The sequence below is a fragment of the Chrysemys picta genome, chromosome 17 (assembly GCF_011386835.1).
Source record: "Chrysemys picta bellii isolate R12L10 chromosome 17, ASM1138683v2, whole genome shotgun sequence".
Classification (NCBI taxonomy): Eukaryota; Metazoa; Chordata; order Testudines; family Emydidae; genus Chrysemys; species Chrysemys picta.
The window spans coordinates 4,426,985-4,446,484 of record NC_088807.1 but is presented as its reverse complement, the minus strand read 5'-3'; the positions used below and the strand labels follow the sequence as shown (position 1 = coordinate 4,446,484).

The window sequence follows — 19,500 nt, the reverse complement described above, 5'->3', positions numbered from 1 at the left end:
GCTTTCCGCCATGTGGTCTCAGCACGTGGCTCCGCCCCTTGCATGGGGGGAGGGGCTTATCCCCAGCCACCGCTCTGATTGGCCAAGTGGCAAGGGGAGGGGCTTCCTTCCTTCAGCTCGACAGGGAAGCAGTCTGAGATAAAACCACAGCATTAAAATAATAATAATAATTAATAATAATAATTAAAAAGCCAGGGCAAAAGGAACAGAGTCCATTCCTGGCAGCCCCCTGCTGGAAAAGGACCGGCCTTTTCTGACTACCGCTCTACTGTCTTCCTGATGCATCTCCAGTGCAACATCCCCCCCTCCCTCTACTCTCCAACTTCCCCCCCCAACAACCTCCCTCCCCCCAAAAGAGACATCCGCACCCCCTCCACAGCCAACTTTCCACCTTCCAAACCTTCCTCTGTTCCCTTGGTCCCCCCCGCACCCCCCAACTCACATAGCAGCAAGAATAAATATTAAATATTTTTCTCTTTAGAAAACAAACAGGAGTCGATATTTATAATCTATAGATTAAAAAATAATAGTACGTCGTCCGCCGCTGATCCAGGCGTCCGAGGAGGCGTCTCTGTAAACATTCTTTAGCGGGGCAGGGGGGGATGGAGCCACAGGTCCGAGGTTGGGGGGGCCACTTTTAAACCTAGAAATGAACAAGAGCGGGGGACGAACGATTAGGGCAGACGGTAATCGGCTGGGAGTCAAAAGGCCCTTGCCCCGCCCCCTCCCGCACCACCCTGGCCGAGGAATCCAGCCCAAGCGTGGGGCGAGGGGTCTTGGTTCGGCGGAGACCCCGGCCCCGCGCATCTCGATTCATAACCGTGCAGGTGGGGTGCTGGTTGCATCCTGTCCAGATGTCGGGTCTTAGGGACAACCAAAGAAGTGACTCTCTGATTCATAGAATCACAGAATATCAGGGTTGGAAGGGACCTCAGGAGGTATCTAGTCCAACCCCCTGCTCAAAGCAGGACCAACCCCAACTAAATCATCCCAGCCAGGGCTTTGTCAATCCTGGCCTTAAAAACCTCTAAGGAAGGAGATTCCACCACCTCCCTAGGGAACCCATTCTAGTGCTTCACCACCCTCCTAGTGAAATAATGTTTCCTAATATCCAACCTAGACCTCCCCCACTGCAACTTGAGACCATTACTCCTGGTTCTGTCATTCCCTCCCTCCCATGTGACTCCTGTCCCAGGATTTCCACAGAGTCAATTCAGGACTTCAATGGAGCACTGCGGATCTACACCAGCAGGGGACGGGACTTTACGTGAGTGCTACGGGAGTGGAGCAGAGCTGATGGGTTCACCACAGAGCCATTGACCTCCCTACAGAGGTCCAAAGCGAGATGCTCCCATGTGTAAGTGTTTAGTGGCAGTCACATGCTCCCCCTGGGTGAGTTGGTGGGTGCCAGGAAGGGCGTGGGGCGGGGGAGACGGCGTGGAATGGAGGCTGGAAGTCACCTGAGGACAAGCCACAGCCTGGGTGATGGGGCACACGAAACGCATTCAGAGCTGTGAGCGGCGGAGAGGGTCAACAGCTCGTACCGAGAAACGAGGAGGCACGTAGAGGTATTATGGTAGCGCCCAGCCAAGAGCAGGGCCCCGCTGTGCCCGGTGCTGCCCACGCACGCCCCTGCCCCGAAGAGCTCCCAGGCTAAGCAGACCCAGGGATGAGTCTCCCCCTTTTACAGCGAGAGAGAGAGGAAGTGATTTGCCAAGGACCCTTCATGGAGTCCGTGGAAGAGCCGGGGATAGCAACTAGATCTTTGCCACATTTGCGGCATGTGATCAGACCCCTGGGAAGCACTAGGGGGTGCCCCTTCCACCTGCTCTGGCTCTGTGTGGCACATGGCGCACGGTGACCCTGTTTAGCACATGCCAGGGACAGCGTCTCCATAGGTGTCTGTACGGTGCGTAGCACAGCGGGTGCCCTGATGGATTGGGACAGTCAGGTGCTACCACAGGGTCAGTGATAACAATAGCACCTTTCGTCAGGAGGCCTGGAAGCCCTTTACAAAGGAGGTCAAGATCATTAGCTGCATTTTACATATGGGGAAACTGAGGCACGGAAGTGGGGGAGTCACTTGCCCAAGGTCACTGTGACCCCGGGAGTCGCTCAAAGCCAACTATACCTCATATCAGGCATGACACATTCATTACCCCAACCCAGTGTTGTCCCGATATGTCTCTAAAAGGTGTCCTGCGAGGTACCATATGTAAACTGGTGACACGCTGGGCCCCAAAATCATGGGGCAATGTATGTACGGATTATGTACCACGACTGATAGCTGTGTGCTGGAGGCGGAGCATAAATCCAGTCTGCCCTGTCCGGCTCCATTACAGGCAGAGGATAACGGAAGTACATTTACATGCAAGGTAAACAAAACCATCAAGCTACCAAGCGGCGGAGAAGAACCTGCCGGGGGACAGAACCTGCATCCCAAGAAGCCTCCCTGCCTCTTGACGCAGAGACAATCCCCTTCGGGTAATATAAGAGGAGCAAAAGGACATTTCCTTTATCCGTTGCTTAGGGGACTGAGGGGCCAGCGATGTGAAGGGCAGGAGATGCTGCTAACTTGCCGTGAGACACTCATTTAGGCAAAGACATCACTTGCTGGAATTCACGTCTAGTCACTAGAAAGCATGTGCTGTTTGGACCCAGACCTGTCGCTTTTTCTCTCACTTAATATCACCTAAATCTCTGTTCTTTGCTAATAATGTTTGACTATAAACCTGAAGTTCTCAACCGGGGGACCGCGGGCCCCGGGCAGGTTTCAGTTAGACCAGGGCTAACGTTACACAGGGCAGAAAGCCCAAGCCCTGCCTCACGTCTGGACCGAATCGTTGACAGCACCAGCAACAAGGTTCACACGAAGTCAGTTTTTTAATTCCAGGACCTCCAGTCTCCTTTTCTGTTTTCTATTCTAGATGTGTGTGTGTGGTTAACTGTATAACGATCCATTTTCAAACAGCTTTTAATCTACTGGACGCATAGGCGCTGACTTTTTGGTTCCCGGGGGTGTGTGTGCTCGACCCCTGCTCCGCCCCAGACCCTGCCCCCTCTCCACCCCTTCCCCCAACCCCCCGCTGCCTCTTCCTGCCCCCGTTCCACCCCCCTCCCTCTCAGTGCCTCCTGCATGCCGAAGAACAGCTGATCGTGGTGGGTGGGAGACACTGGGAGGAGGGGAAGGTGCTGAACCGCAGGGCTGCCAATGGGTGCTCTGCACCCACTGTTTTTTTCCCCGTGGGTGCTCCGGCCCTGGAGCCCTGGTGCCTATGACTGGATGTGCCGAAAAATGGTTGTTGGGGCACAGGTGAGCTGTGGCGTTTTATAGCACGTTGCGGGGGGCTCAGAAAGGAAAAGGCCGAGAACCCTGCTCTAAAGCGTCTCAGGGCCGGAATATTCAAGTAGGTGTGAATCCAACAGCACTGTCTCATTGGCGACGGCGATTTGAATATCTCTGAGTGCCGCAGTGAGAGGGACTGGACGCCGCTGGCGAGCTCACGAACCGCGGATCGCTGTCTGTTACCTGCCGGGCACGGTTGGCCGAGTCGCGGAGCGTTCGCTGGGGGAGCAGACAGACTGGCGTGGCCGGGACACACGGCCGTTTGCTAACTCAAGGGCTTACAGCTCTGGGTGCCCTGAGCCGAGCGTCACAGCCACCCAGCAGGCCGGTGGCAGAACCCAGATCACTGGAGTCCCAGTCCTCTAACCACTAGGCCACCTTGCCTCGTGATAACCGCCCCCTCTCCCCACTTGCACATGTCCCGTGGGGGAACCCGTTCACCACCGCTAGCAGCTCACGACAGCACTGTCCCTCGGGGCGGCGAGAAGAGCCCGGGCTCCACTGGGATGCATCGAAAAGCTCCATTGAGGTTGCTGGACCCCGACAGGCCCTGGGTTCCCTCGGCCTCCCTAGCCTGTTATCGCAGAGCAGGGCCTCCCTAACTCCTGGCTTGGACCCCGGGGCTGTTACCTCCCCTGTGCTGTGCTGCTAACGAGGAGGGCCCAGTCCACTTCGTTAGGCCTCCAAGAGCCACTGGCCCGGGTCAGCCCTCTGCCTAGCTATTTAAGGGGCCGTCTCTGAGCAGTTAATCCTCCCTGCGAAGTGTTGAAGAGAAGCAACGTGAACCTGCCTTATGTCACACCCGGAGCTCATAGCAGAGCAGGGAACTGAACCTGGGTCTCCTCACGTACCGGCTCGCACCCGAACCACTGCGCCACCTTCTCTGAGGCAGGCGGCGTCCCTCAGAGAGGGCAAAGACCCTGGACAATGAACTGCTCCCCCCTAGAAGCAGCTGTGACGTCCCCTCCGCTGCGCCTGCTGGATGGACAGAGGGTCAATCAAACCAGTGCGATTCTTAACAATTTAGCCGGGTGCCGCGAGGCGAAAGGGCTGCAGCGTGTGAAGGGTTAATGGGCACCAGCTGGCTGAGTGGGGCAGAGCGTAACAGCTGGGTCTGAGTGGAGGTTCTCGCCCCTCCTGGCTGGCTAACGCAAGGGAAGAGGCCAGGAATGATCTTCATTTGCCCTTCCCTGGCTGGGGATCTCGGTGCAGCGATGGTGAACGTTATCCTCGGCAATGCTCCGCCACTTCCCAAGCAGCACCTGCTTGGACTCCGGGGGCTGGAATCTGGCCGGGTTTCTCCATTCGCAGCCTTCCGCATAAGATTCATCGATTTTAGGGCTGGATGGGACCCCTGGGATCCTCTGGTCCGATCTCTGGCATAGCTGTGGTCACAGGGCTTCCCTGAATTAACTCACACTTCAGGTCCAATGGCTGCGGGTGAATCAGCGCGGATCTTTCGGAAAAATCTCAATTCACTTGCCCGTGACGGAGAATCCACCCTGCCCCATGACACTTGTTCTAAGGGTTAATCACCTTCACTGTACCTTGTTTCTAACAGGTATTTGTCTAGCTTCAACTTCCGGCCATTGGGTCTTGCCCTTGGCCTTGCCCCCATCCTGGAGTTTGCCATGTGGCCTGATCTCCCAGCTGCTGGCTTAGGGGGTCCTCAGAGGAGCCTGGTGAGAGAAGCAGATGAGGAGGACCTTAAGGGAAGCCATGTCTCTAGCCCCACCGCATCTCAGGGGAAATCAAACGGCACTTCAGCTGAGATGGCAAAACTTCGGAGGGCAGAAATCCTCAGTGATTTGCAGGTGGAAACCAGCAACAGGGCTCAGCGCCTCCCTATGCAAAATTCACAGCTGCATGTCAGCCTCCCACAAGTCCTGGGGCACTGGTGTCTCTTGGTTATACTGATGGGGGAAGGCTGCCACTGAGATCCACCTTCTCTCCAGGTGCGCAGCGGTGATATCTGAGCACACCTGGACGCCAGACCTCAAAGTTTGGAGCGTTTGGTTTTTGGTTCAGACCCATCTCGGGTCAAAGGGCTGCTGAGATGGAAGTCAGTCCAGGTGTATTTCACTGGATTTCCAGTAGGGCGCGCCTTGGCAGAGTGGTACCCGCCCAAGACTCCTGCACCATCAACTCAGAGAGTTTTTCAGAAATCCAGGACAGCGTCAAGCCCTTGCGTTCGGACTTTCTGTGAGTTCCAGATCCAAGCCCAATGGGTCCCAAGAGGAGCCGAAGCCAGATTCCAACACCGCGAACCACCTGGAGATCATATTTCCTGTTGGGATCACAATTAAAACACACCCCTTTAGACCCCTCGCTCCATTGCTCCGCGGCCGGGCATGTGCCAGGGCCTCCCCCCAAACAAGGGGGAAACAGTTTAGCCTCGGAAAGTCTGGATCCTGGAAACTCTGGCTTGAGAGGAGAGACCAGGTGCTCGTGCCCTAGAGCAGCGGTTCTCAACCAGGGGTCCGGGGCCCCCCTGGGGGGGCCCAAGCAGGTTTTAGGGGCTCCACCAAGCAGGGCCAGCATTAGACTCACTGAGGCCCAGGTCAGAAAGCCAAAGCCCCACCACCTGGGCTGAAGCCAAAGCCTGAGCAGTTTAGCTTCACGGGGGCCCCTGTGGCATGGCCCTGGCTTCTATATGCAGAAAACCAGTTGTTGTGGCACAGGTGGGCCATGGAGTTTTTATAGCATGTTGTGAGGGCCTCAGAAAAAAAAAAAAAGGTTGAGAACCCCTGTCCTAGAGATCTGCCTACCTTCATGGTCCTGGCTTTCATGCCCTTGGAATCGGCGTGGGCGACATCTAAACAAGGTGGGGCATCTACTGGAGATGTCTATGGGCATGGCCAGCACCCTAAGACTCAGGACGCTTGTCTACTGACCTGCCCCATTTGGGCACATTGTCAGCAGAGCTTCCAACCGCGGCGCTCATCTTTGATTCTGCTTCTTTCCTTCTCCCCAGATCCAGCACCGGCTTCCCCTACAACCCACCCCTATGTCTCTAGCTAGCCCTTGGTCACCTCTCTCCTTGACTTCTGTGACCTCCTCTGTTCTGACCTCATTGCCTCATGATCTCTCTCCCCTCCAATCCATGATAACTGGAGATAGCCTTTCCCCAGCGATTGGACCTCATCTTCTAATCACTTCCACTTTTTTCATCAGAGGTAAGGCCAGAAGGGACTATTAGATCACTGATTCTGACCTCCTGTATCTCACACACCTGAGAATTCCACCCAGTTACCCCTGTATCGAGCCCATGAACATCTTTCCCTATAAAGCATCCAGTTTGGAAGTGAAGATATCCAAGAGAGGGAGAATCCATCAGTTCACTTGGGAGTTTTACCTGCACGGGTAAAACAAATTGTGCCTTATTTCTAATTGGAATTTGTCTGGCTTTGACTTCCATTCATTGGTTCTTGTTCTCCGCTACGTTAAAGACCCCCCTTAGTACCTGGTATTTTCTCCCCATGAAAGCAACAGAGGGTCCTGTGGCACCTTTAAGACTAACAGAAGTATTGGGAGCATAAGCTTTCGTGGGTAAGAACCTCACTTCTTCAGATGCAAGAACCACCTGGAGATCATATTTCCTGTTGGGATCACAATTAAAACACACCCCTTTAGACCCCTCGCTCCATTGCTCCATGGCCGGGCATGTGCCAGGGTCTCTCCCCAAACAAGGGGGAAAAAGTTTAAGATGCAGATGACTTGCATCTGAAGAAGTGAGGTTCTTACCCACGAAAGCTTATGCTCCCAATACTTCTGTTGGTCTTAAAGGTGCCACAGGACCCTCTGTTGCTTTTACAGGTTTAGACTAACATGGCTACCCCTCTGATACTCTCCCCATGAAGATATTTAAATATTATATTCAAGTCACCTCTCACTCTTCTTTCTGATAAGCTACCCGGGCTGAGTTCTCTAAGGCCTGGTCTACACTACAGAGGTAGGTCGAAGCGAGGCAGCTTCCATTAGTCTGACTCTGTAAGTGCCACTGATGTAACTTGCCTACTGTGCGGACTTAACAACTCCACCTCCGCGAGAGGCCTAGCACACGGGTCAACGCAATGTCAGTGTAGACACTGCATTGCTTACGTTGACCGTTACTGGCTTTCAGGAGCCATCCCACAACGCCCCACGCTGACAGTTCAATCGGTGCAAGGTGAGGACGCACCCCGCCGGCACAAGGAGAGTCGTGTGGACACGCAAAAGTCATTTAATCACTGCGGTGGCTGTAGGTTGACTTAATTTGGTAGTGCAGACGTGGCCGAAGTCTCTTACTGCAAGACATTTTCTCCAGCTCGGAAGTCATTTTTGTAGCTCTTCTCTGTCCCCTTGACAATTTTTCAACATCCTTTTTAAAGTGGCGACGCCAGAACTGGAGGCAGTATTCCATTATCAGTCTCCCCAACGCTGCGTAGAGGAGGCGACTTTCCCTCTAGCTGTACTCACTGCTCCCGATTCTGTGTCCAAGGATCGCATTAGCCCCGTTTGTCACAACATCGCACTGGGAGCTCTCCACTTCAGGTTGGAATGACCCGCTCCAGCCAGCTGAGGTTTACCAAACACCCTTCTTCTGGAACACAGAAATTCACGAACTTCCCAGAGATAATGACCACAGGCCGCTGTGTGTCTGGGTCTGGACTGCAGCCACCTGCAAGTCCAGGCCCTAAACTTGATGGGGAAAGGACGGTGAGGAAGGACATGTCTGCTCTGTCCAGTCACTGGGCCACACCCAACACACCCAACGCACTGAGTAGCAACACTGGCCAGTACATCAAATAGCAATGCTGTCACGCTCAACGCAATCAGTGCAAAGCTGCCATGCCCAGCTCACTGAGTAGCAATGTCATCACACGCAACTCACCGAGTAGCAATGCCATCACACGCAACTCACCGAGTAGCAATGCCATGGTGCCCAACTCACCGAGTAGCAATGTCATGGTGCCCAACTCATACAGTAGCAATGCCATAGCACCCAACTCACCGAGTAGCAATGCCATAGTGCCCAACTCACCGAGTAGCAATGCCATCACACGCAACTCACCGAGTAGCAATGCCATAGTGCCCAACTCACCGAGTAGCAATGCCATGGTGCCCAACTCACTGAGTAGCAATGCCATCACACGCAACTCACCAAGTAGCAATGCCATGGTGCTCAACTCACACAGTAGCAATGCCATAGCACCCAACTCACTGAGTAGCAATGCCATGGCGCCCAACTCACCGAGTAGCAATGCCATGGTGCTCAACTCATACAGTAGCAATGTCATGGGGCCCAACTCACTGAGTAGCAATGCCATGGTGCTCAACTCATACAGTAGCAATGCCATAGCACCCAACTCACTGAGTAGCAATGCCATGGTGCTCAACTCACACAGTAGCAATGCCCTGGTGCTCAACTCACCGAGTAGCAATGCCCTGGTGCTCAACTCACCGAGTAGCAATGCCCTGGTGCTCAACTCACCGAGTAGCAATGCCACGACACCCAACTCACCGAGTAGCAATGCCATGGTGCCCAACTCACCGAGTAGCAATGCCATGGGACCCAACACATTGAACAGCAATGCCATGGCGCCCAACTCACTGAGTAGCAATGCCATGGTGCCCAACTCACCGAGTAGCAATGCCATGGGACCCAACACATTGAACAGCAATGCCATGGTGCTCAACTCATCGAGTAGCAATGCCATGGTGCCCAACTCACCGAGTAGCAATGCCATGGCGCCCAACTCACCGAGTAGCAATGCCATGGTGCCCAACTCACTGAGTAGCAATGCCATGGGACCCAACACATTGAACAGCAATGCCATGGTGCTCAACTCATTGAGTAGCAATGCCATGGCGCCCAACTCACCGAGTAGCAATGCCATGGCGCCCAACTCACCGAGTAGCAATGCCATGGGACCCAACACATTGAACAGCAATGCCATGGTGCTCAACTCATCAAGTAGCAATGCCATGGTGCCCAACTCACCGAGTAGCAATGCCATCATGCCCAGCACACAGAGCAGCAAAGCTGCCATATTCAACTCATCAAGTAGCAATGCCATCACGGCCAACTCATCGAGTAGCAATGCTGGGCCCAACTCACCAAGTAGCAATGCCATGGCGCCCAACTCATCGAGTAGCAATGCCATGGCGCCCAACTCATCGAGTAGCAATGCTGGGCCCAACTCATCGAGTAGCAATGCCATGGCGCCCAACTCATTGAACAGTAATGCCATCATGCCCAACACATAGAGTAGCAATGCCATCACGGCCAACACATCGAGGAGCAAAGCTGCCACTCTCAACAGATGGAATAGCAATGCCAGTATGCCATCATGACCAATTCATCAAATAGAAAAGCTGCCCCGCTCAGTGCATGGAGTAGCCACGCCATCACAGCCAACATTGAGAAGCACTGCTCGCCATGGCATTCCAGATCAGTTAGTCACAGATAAATGGCCCACAATTCACAAATGGCTCCTTTAGAACGTTCTCTTTGATAGGTCAGTTCAAGCGCACCCAGCCAAACCTTCACGACCCACAGTCACATGGGTTAGCAGAAGAGTCAATGCAACTAGCAGAGACCTTGATTTTGAAATACGGTGGGATCCCTATTTAGCACCGATAGAATGTCGCCATGCCGGTTGCAGTGCTTTGGGGGATCACCAGATCAGAAACTCAGGAGCAGAGCAAACACTCCAGGATCTCCATACGGATCATCGGAACCCGAACCTTCACCTCTTCTCCCATTACTCCACACACCCTATTAAAGAATTCCTCTCCCTCCCTGCCTCTAATACCCTTCAAACCTTTGAAAACTGCTTCAGGGCATGAGGCAACCTCCAACTATAGGATGAAACTTCTCCTCTGGGCAGGTTATTCCAACACTGCTCATCAAGGGGTGTTCTGGCGTCTGGGATTAGCTAGACAGGCGTCCGCAAAGCAATTCCTACGTTCCTACGTTTTGCCTGACCTCAGCTTTGAAGGACTTGGTCAATGGAAACACGAACTGGGGAAAGAAAAATCAGCTCCTGGATTGTTCTGCACAACATTGATTTTTGGTTCCAGTTTCCTAGTTTTGGTTATATACGTTTTTAACGCCGGTGCATGTAGCAGCCTCTGGTTGCTTCACTTAGTTCCAGGGAGGTCGGGGGGGGGGGGGGCGGTTGGGGGGCTGGTTTTCCCACCAGAGGAAAAGGAAAATTTGGAGAGAGGAATATTTTCCATTGCAAAAGCTGAAAGTTCCCATTTTTTTCCCCAATTGCAGAAATCTCGGAACAAGAAAAACGGAACTGCTGTGCAACCTAACAGAATGGACGACGCTTTCCGGAGACAGAAGGATTTGGTTCCAGTTTGCAACAAGCTAATCTGCTCTTTACTCTTCACCCTGAGGTGTCTGGGGTCTCTTCCAGTCCCAACCTCCTCTACACACCCAGCCCAACTATGCAGAATCCAAACTCACTCTCCCCTCCCCAGAGTTCGGCTTTATTAAACCGACGATCAGGTAAGAAAGTTGAACTCAAACCTTCTCCCCAGGCCAACCTGCTTCCTAGGGTTCCTCCCCAGGACTGCTCAGCCCACACCCTAGGTCCTCTGTCCCCAGGAACGCCCTTCCACCTCCTTTGCCTCCAGGGAGGGTAAAAGAGCCACCGGCAGCAGCGAGTCGGCAGAACCCACTTGACCCTTTCCCAGCGGGATCCCAGGTTTGTGTGACTGCTACTGCTGAGTTAATCTCAGACCGTAGAGGCTAGCTTTTAAATCCAGAGGTCCCAGGTTCAGCCCCTCCAGATGGCCCATCCTGGGGTGTTGTCCCATGTATACAGCACCTACCCCAATGGGGCCCGGCTCTTCATGAGTTACCGTAGTAACAGTGCAAACCCCTGCCCGCCTACTAGTGAGCAGGTTCAGTCCATCGGCCACCAAGTCCCACATGATCATCCCCGAGAGAGGACACAGCGCTACTCTCCAGGAAGTGACCACGTCAGCCCCGGTCACTGCAAGGGCAGGGTCCGCAGGGGGATAAAAATGGAGGTGGTGGGGGTGTGATCAAGGAGGGTCTAACCTCCCATTGCACAAGCCACTCCATATCCGGTGCCCTCCAGGCTCCGAAGAGGGTTTACCATACGGACCAATGAGTTTACCCAACTCCCCGAGCAGAGATCAGAGAGTACACTCTTCCCCATGCCGTGTGGGAAGGGGGTCAGGGGAGGAATCATCCCCTGGATACAGGTCCTGACAGCTGAGCATTGCAGGACCCCGCCGTGATCTCTCTCCTAGCCTTTGACAGAGGCCAAGCTCACCTTTAGCACTTCCAAATTCGTCCCCTTCCCACCCCCAGGTGTTGCTGCTGGGTCCTCTCCATAATCTACCTGCTCCTCGCCATTCTTTGGGCTAACGGCCTTTGGCCAGACCCAGACTGATTCCTGCAACGGTCTCCTCTAGGCCTGTTCAGTCTCCCCGTAATGCATCATCTCTGGCTGGTTGGATCCCACCGGGCCGGCCCTCAACTCCATCCTTCCCTGGCATCCTCCCAGATCCCTGCTCACTCCCTCCCTCTCTGGTCTTGTTGGCCCTTGCTCTGTGCGAGCTGCAGGACTCACCCCCTCCCCCTTCCCTGCCTAGAAGCCCCCATCCTTTGCTCTGGCTTTTGGTTGCTTCCCGCATCTCTCCACTAGCTAGTTGTCCTGAGAGCTGCTCTGGGGAGAGAAGGGCTGGATCCGCAACCGTTGCCATAGGGTGGTGGACTCCATCACATGGTGCTTGGTCCTATCTATCTCCAAGCTGAGCTGCTTGGTCCCTGCTCCCCCAGGCACCTGGTTTCCCTGTCCAATCTCCAGGACAACTCCCTCGCCAGTGGCTGGCTGCTCCAGTCCCAGCAGGCAGTTCCTCTCCTGTTACGCAGCAGCCCCGAGGATTGGCTTTCTCCTCTTTGTCTCCAGTTGCTGCTCCAGGCCTCTGGGCTCTTCTTGGCCAAGAGCAACCCGGGCAGCTGTAGGAGTAGCTGGAAACAGAGCGTCCTGGGCTTCATCGGGCACTCCTGCCTTGACCCCCAAAACCTCCTGTACCAGCTTAAGGGTAATTTGCCCCAGGCCCCCTGTTTGACAGGCCCCCCAAACCAGGTAGCGTTGAAATCTGGCACATGGGTATGCAGGGCCATTTGGGTTTGGCCTGGCTCTGTCTCCGGAGTGCTAGGCTGCAACGCCAATCAAATTTGGCCCATCTGCTCCTCAGTCTCTCTATGGTGGGGCAGACGCATCAAACCTGAGTGGGTTGCACCCTGCTTTAGCCCCTTCAAATGTCAGGAAGAATGGCGCAGCCCAGGCAAGTGCCATGATTGTGCCAAGAACTTCCCTCATTCAAAATGGCTACCACCGCCACCTACTGTTCCCAATGGGAGCGAGGCTATGGGCTGACCTTGTTCAAAATGGCCACCACCACCTCCATCCGTTCTCAGGGGAAGCGGGGCCATGGGCAGACCTTGTTTAAAATGGTTGCCATCACTGCCTATTGCTTCCAATGGGTGTGAGGTCACAAGCCGCCCTTGTTCAAAATGGCCACCACCGCCTCCTACTGTTCCCAATGGTCCATCTAGCCCAGCTCAATGGTCCATCTAGCCCAGTATCCTGTCTTCTGACAGTGGCCAATGCCAGGTGCTTCAGAGGAAATGAACACACCAGGGCAGTTATCGAGTAATCCATCCCCTGTCATCCACTCCCAGCTTCTGGCAGTCAGAGGTTTAGGGTCACACGGAACATGGGGTTGCGTCCTTGACCATCCTGGCTAATAGCCATTCATGGACCTGTCCTCCAGGAACTTATCTCATTCTTTTTTGAACCCAGTTATACTTTTGGCCTTCATGGTATCCACTGGCAATGAGTTCCACAGGTTGACTGTGCGCTGGGTGACAAACCTCCTTCCTTTTGTTTGTTTTCAACCTGCTGCCTGTTCATTTCACTGGATGACCCCTAGTTCTTGTGTGACGTGAAGGAGTAAATAACACTTTCCCTAGTCACTTTCTCCACACCAGTCATAATGTTATAGACCTCTGTCATATCCTCCCTCAGGCGTCTCTTTTCCAAACTGAACAGTCCCAGGTTTTTAAATCCCCCCTCATATGGAAGATGGTCCATCCCCCTCACCATTTTTGTTGCCCTTTGCTGCACTTTTTCTATTTCTAATATATCTTTTTTTGAGATGAGGGCGACCAGCTCTGCACACAGTATTCAAGGTGTGAACGTACCATGGCTTTATATAGAGGCAATATGATATTTTCTGTCTTATTATCTGTCCTTTTCCTAATGGTTCCTAACAGTCTGTTCAGTTTTTTGACTGCCGCTGCACATTGAGTGGATGTTTTCAGAGAACTCTCCACAATTGTTCAAAATGGCCGCCATCACCTACTCTCAAAAGGAGCGAGGCTATGGGCTGACACCCTGTTCAAAATGGCTGCCATCGCCTCCTACCACTCTCAGTGGGAGCGTGGCTACAGGCTGCTCTTTCAAAATGGCTGCCGCTTCCCCCTCTCCCCCCCTCGGCCTAGGCGCTTATCATCCGGACCCAGCCCCCTGGTATCTGAGTCCCACCAGGCCATGGGCTGGATTTGTGACAGGAAGTGGCCCCAGGGTGATGCTGCTGCTACCACTGACATTTTGGCTGGAGTGGGGGATTGGAAAGGAGACGAGAGGACTCTGGGGTGGACGGGGGCATGGGGCAGTCCTGCCGCATCCTATCCAAACACGGGAAGCCCTGTTCAGAGAGGGGTTAGGGGCAGGACCCCCTTCTCCCTCCCCTCTCCTCTTCCTCCCACGTTCCTTCTCCCTTCCATCCTCCACAGCCCCAATTCCCCCCCCCCCCCCAATTTCTGGGCCAGTCACCCCTTGAGCACTGCCTGTCTCTTGCACTATATTCGGGGGTGTCCCTTCCTGCCAGGCCAGGCCTGAGGCTGGAGTGAGGGACCGGAAGGCGGGAGAGATGTCTGAGGTGAGGGTTTGCCCTGGGCAAAGGCCCGGGGTGGGGGTATTCCTGCCGAGCCAGTTGGCCCAGGCCTAATTAAAAGCCTCCATGCCTAATCAGCACCCCCTCTCGGTGACCCTCATCCCATACAGTAAGGAGGGGGAGCCAGGGTGGTTGTGGGAGGATGGGAGGGCAACGTACAGTTATCTGGGGTGTGGAGCCATGAGGATAGGGTTGCCACCTCGGCAGTACAAATAACGGGGACATCTGCCTGCTCCACCACGTACACCCTACACCACCGACCCCTCACCCAGGGCACTGTCTCCTCAGTCCCTGTGGGCTCCTGCTCCCAGGCCTGCTCCGGGCACCAACCTCGCCAAGCGAGGTTGATATGAGGAGAAAACTGGCTCTGTGGATAAGGGGAAAGCAGTGGACGTGTTATTCCTTGACTTTAGCAAAGCTTTTGATACGGTCTCCCACAGTATTCTTGCCGGCAAGTTAAAGAAGTATGGGCTGGATGAATGGACTGTAAGGTGGATAGAAAGCTGGCTAGATCGTCGGGCTCAACGGGTAGTGATCAATGGCTCCATGTCTAGTTGGCAGCCGGTATCAAGCGGAGTGCCCCAAGGGTCAGTCCTGGGGCCGGTTGTGTTCAATATCTTCATTAATGATCTGGAGGATGGCGTGGATGCACCCTCAGCAAGTTTGCAGATGACACTAAACTGGGAGGAGTGGTACATACGCTGGAGGGTAGGGATAGGATACAGAAGGACCTAAACAAATTAGAGGATTGGGCCAAAAGAAACCTGATGAGGTTCAACAAGGACAAGTGCAGAGCCCTGCACTTAGGATGGAAGAATCCCAGGCACTGCTACAGACTAGGGACCGAATGGCTAGGCAGCAGTTCTGCAGAAAAGGACCTAGGGGTTACAGTGGATGAGAAGCTGGATATGAGTCAACAGTGTGCCCTTGTTGCCAAGAAGGCTAACAGCATTTTGGGTTGTATAAGTAGGGGCATTGCCAGCAGATCGAGGGACGTGATCATTCCCCTCTATTCGACATTGGTGAGGCCTCATCTGGAGTACTGCATCCAGTTTTGGGCCCAAAACTACAAGAAGGATGTGGAAAAATTAGAGAGAGTTCAGCCAAGGTCAACAAAAATGATTAGGGGGCTGGAGCACATGACTTACGAGGAGAGGCTGAGGGAACTGGGATTGTTTAGTTTGCAGAAGAAGAGTGAGGGGGGATTTGATAGCAGCCTTCAACTACCTGAAAGGGGGTTCCAAAGAGGATGGATCTAGACTGTTCTCAGCAGATGACAGAACCAGGAGTAATGGTCTCAAGTTGCAGTGGGGGAGGTCTAGGTTGGATATTAGGAAACACTATTTCACTAGGAGGGTGGTGAAGCACTGGAATGGGTTACCTAGGGAGGTGGTGGAATCTCCATCCTTAGAGGTTTTTAAGGTCAGGCTTGACAAAGCCCTGGCTGGGATGATTTAGTTGGGGTTGGTCCTGCTTTGAGCAGGGGGTTGGACTAGATACCTCCTGAGGTCCCTTCCAACCCGGATATTCTATGATTCTATGATTCAAGCGGGACGGAGCCTGCCAGATCTACCCTGCTCCTGCCCACTAGTGGCCCCCACAGCCGGTACCTGGGCACTGCTCATCCTGAACCCCCCTGTCCCTGCGGCTCCCAGGCACTCCGGAGCTGGAGTTGCTGCCCCACGGCTCCCCCTGCTAGAGCCATGATAGGCTGAGGGAGCCAGCAGGGCTGTGACTGACCTGAGGCTTTTAATGTCCTGGGAAGACACAGATTTACCAGGATAGCCACCTAAATATAAAAAAGGGACAATCCTGGGAAAACCTGGCCAGGGGCAGGAGGGAAAAGCCAAAGGACTGGCTCAGTTGGCTATCCAAGATGGCAGCAAGGTGGGCATAGCTGCCGTCACTGGAGAGAGGTTGCTATCTGTCCCAGAGGCAGCAGAACACAGCCAGGGTATGTCTACACTGCATTGTAAACCCAGGTCTGCAGGTCCTGCGCTTGGGAACTGGCTCGTTCCAAGCCCGCTCTGGAGCGTCCACACTGCACCGGGTTTACAATTGCCAGGGCCAAGCATGTGCTGGGGCGGCACTTTGGAGCGGGGCGGCGCTAGGATATTTATTTATTTATTTATTTTGGTTTGGCGGCGGGGCGCTCAGGGGGGCGGGGGCTTGGCACGGCGCGTCGCTCGGAGGGGGGGCGGGAGCGTGGCGCTTGGAGGGGGTGGGGCTTTGGGCGGCGCGGGCTTGCGCAGCGCTCGGGAGGGTGGGGCTTCAGGCGGCACGGGGCTCGGAGGGGCGGAGGTTTGGGGGGGCGCGGCCCTTGGAGGGGCGGGGCTTTGGGCGGCGCGGCACTGGGGGGGCGGGGGCTTGGTGCGTCGCTCGGAGGGGGGCGGAGGCTTGGCGCAGCGCGTCGCTCGGAGGGGGGGGCGGGGGCTTCGGGTGGCGCGGCGCTTGGAGGGGGCGGGGCTTCGGGCGGCACGGCGCTGGGGGGGTGGGGGATGATGCGGCACTTGGGGGGCAGGACTTCGGGCGGCGCGGCGCGGGGGGGGCGGGTTCGGCTGCGCGTCGCTCGCGGGGTGGGGGGGGTACGGCGGGGCGGCGCTCTTCTTTTTTGCCTGGGGCCACAAAAAAGTTAGAGCCGGCCCTGGATAGGGGGCCTTTCCCCTCCCTCTAGGGGGCCTTTCCCCTCCCTGTAGGGGGGCCAGGCCCAGGGTTGCGGGGACTGGCTGGGTGAGGTGGCTCAGGGCCATTCACCTCTAGCCCAGCTCTTCAGTCTCCTGCCATCAGAATCTGCTCTGTGGGGGGCCTACATGCGATGAGTTTGACAGGACTCAGCCAACTTCCTGGCAGACAAATGACCTCCCCAAACCATTTTGACTGACACTTAGGCCCCTTTGCTGGCTACCACAGTGGAGAGGCCAACAGCTAAACCGGCCCTGCAGTCCAAACTCCCTTCTCACTTCCCAGAGCAGGGCTGAGGCCGGGTGTGTGTGGAGAGCGGGCCTTGGCACTGCCCTGAGCTGTACCCGCTGGGACGGGCCTGGAGAAGATACCAGCTCCCAGGGCTGTCAATCCAACTTTCACTAGCATTAAACCAGCAAAAACACCCCAATGAAAAGTAGTTTTTTTTCCCCAAGATAGGCAGGAAACACTATAAACCTCACCTCCGCCCCACAGCCCATCCCCATAGCTCACACCAAGCCTTGGGGAGGGTCAGAAGAATCTGGACATCCTTCCTCCTCCCCTTTGTAAGCCCCAGTTCAGACCAGGACTGATTTACACTAATTCAGCATCTGTAGTGAGAAGGTCTCAAGGTGCTTTGCAAATGGGGAAACTGAGGTACGGGAGTCAAAGCGTCAAGCTCCAGGTCACCCAGTGGCAGAAACATAACACAGGCATTCATCTGCCATATGCCTCCTGCTCGAATCACTAGACCCATTCCCCTCCGGAGCCAGGAAGAGAACCCAGGAGTCCTGACTCCCTGCCTCTCTCTGCTCTAACCATTAGAGACCCACTCCCTCTCCAGAGCCGGGAATAAAATCCAGGCCTTCTGGTTTCCAGCCTCCTGTTCTAGCCACTAAACTACGCTGCTTTCTCACTCAAACAATATTCCCAGGCCCCATTCGCAGACCCAAGTGATGTGGCGAAACCTCTGAATTCCGGTGCAGGTCAAGCAAGTGGAGCCAAGTCCCTGAATGTTTTGATGCTCACCCCCAACTGCGAGCTGGAAGGCCGTGACCGTACACAGCGACAAGCCTTGGAAGCCAGCCCGCTGGCTACAAAACGGGCGGGGTGGGTTTGAAACTGGCCACAGCCATGCAAGAATCGGGACTAGGGGAGAAGCCGGGATTGTAGGACCCATCGCAATTACTGGTCTACAATTTCTCCGTTAGCAGTGGACTATCTGCAGGAGACGGGATGCTTTTTAAGGGAGGTAGTGTTGCCTACTGGATAGAGCACTGGACTGGGACTTCTGTTGTTCTAGTCCCAGCTCTGCTGCTGGCCGACCTTGGTGAGTCACTGCCTCGCTCTGTGCCTCAGTTTCCATCTGGACAATGACATAACGATACAGCCCTCCTCTGTAAAGTGCTTTGAGATCCACGGATGAAAAGTACCCGGGAAGAGCTGGATATTATGTATTCGTTAACTACTGAAAAACCCAGCTATTTAAATGCCTGGACTCTCTGCAACTCCTAACCAAAGCCACTTAACCCTGGTGTCGTTTGGAAGCCCAGATGATTCATATTTCAACAGCCACTGACCCCGTGTCTGTTGGGGAAAATGGCATTTAAAAACAACCAACCTCCCCAGTAGTCCCCTTTTTTTAAAACCCTGGGGACTGTGTGAGAGCTGTGGCCAGATGCGACGGGAGAAGTGAGTATGTTCTGGTGTAGCAGCCCATCCCGATTTTTGTGGGATAGTTGGTTGAAAGGGACGATCCTGCTTTTGAAGGGATTATGGCACATTCCTGAACCCCTCACACCCCCACCAATTCTCAGGCCCACACAACCACATACAACACCACTGTCCTGAGAATTTCGCCTTCTGTGGGGGCTGTGTAGAAACTGGGCGTGCATACGCAGAATCGGAGGTATAGCCTGATTCACCTCCCTCTGCTCTAACCACTACACCCCATTACCTTCCCTGAGCTGGGAGCAGAACCCAGGAGTCCTGACTCCCAGCTCCTCTGCTCTAACCACTAGACCCCACTTCCCTCCCAGAACTGTGGATAGAACTCAGGAGTCCTGATGCCCAGCTCCAACCACTAGACCATACTCCCCTCCCAGAGGTGGGGATAGAATCCAGGAGTCCTGGCTCTCAGCCCCTCCTGCTCTAACCACCAGCCCTCCCAGAGCTGGGGATAGAACCCAGGAGTCCCATCGGAGGCTCTCACAGCTCTTTTCTCTGAGTTACTCAGCCTGATGTCACCGGCCCCAATGAATCAGGTGAACATTATTTTCCCTTTACAGGTGGGAAAACTGAACCCCAGAGAGAGGAAGTGACTTGCCCGCAGCTCACTGGCAGAGCTGGGAAGATACCCCAGGAGTCCTGACTGCCAAACCTTTGTTTTCATTAGTAGACCTCACCTGTTTGCACAGCTAAGAGTAGACAGAAGGAGGCCCAGGTCAGTCCCTTGCTCTAGTCTGTAGAATAAGAGCGAG

The 19,500-nt window shown here is 54.6% G+C and overlaps 2 protein-coding genes across 2 annotated transcripts in view; one reads left to right on the top strand and one right to left on the bottom strand.

Annotated features, from left to right (window-relative positions):
* Positions 1–365: 365 nt before the first annotated feature.
* DLL3 (delta like canonical Notch ligand 3) overlaps positions 366–19,500 on the bottom strand; it is a 272,902-nt gene continuing 253,767 nt past the window's right edge. The window contains 2 exon segments of the mRNA XM_065571764.1: positions 366–643; positions 19,426–19,482. Coding sequence (XP_065427836.1) covers positions 19,465–19,482 — 18 coding nt within the window. The 3' untranslated portion in view covers positions 366–643; positions 19,426–19,464.
* Positions 8,177–9,595, top strand: LOC135976402 (protein PF3D7_1417600-like). The gene has a single exon (XM_065571817.1). The coding sequence runs from the start codon at positions 8,177–8,179 to the stop codon at positions 9,593–9,595; it is 1,419 nt and encodes a 472-aa protein (XP_065427889.1).

Excerpts from the sequence above, each read along its gene's own strand:
- LOC135976402 (XM_065571817.1), top strand. The coding sequence starts at position 8,177 with ATGCCCAGCTCACTGAGTAGCAATGTCATCACACGCAACTCACCGAGT.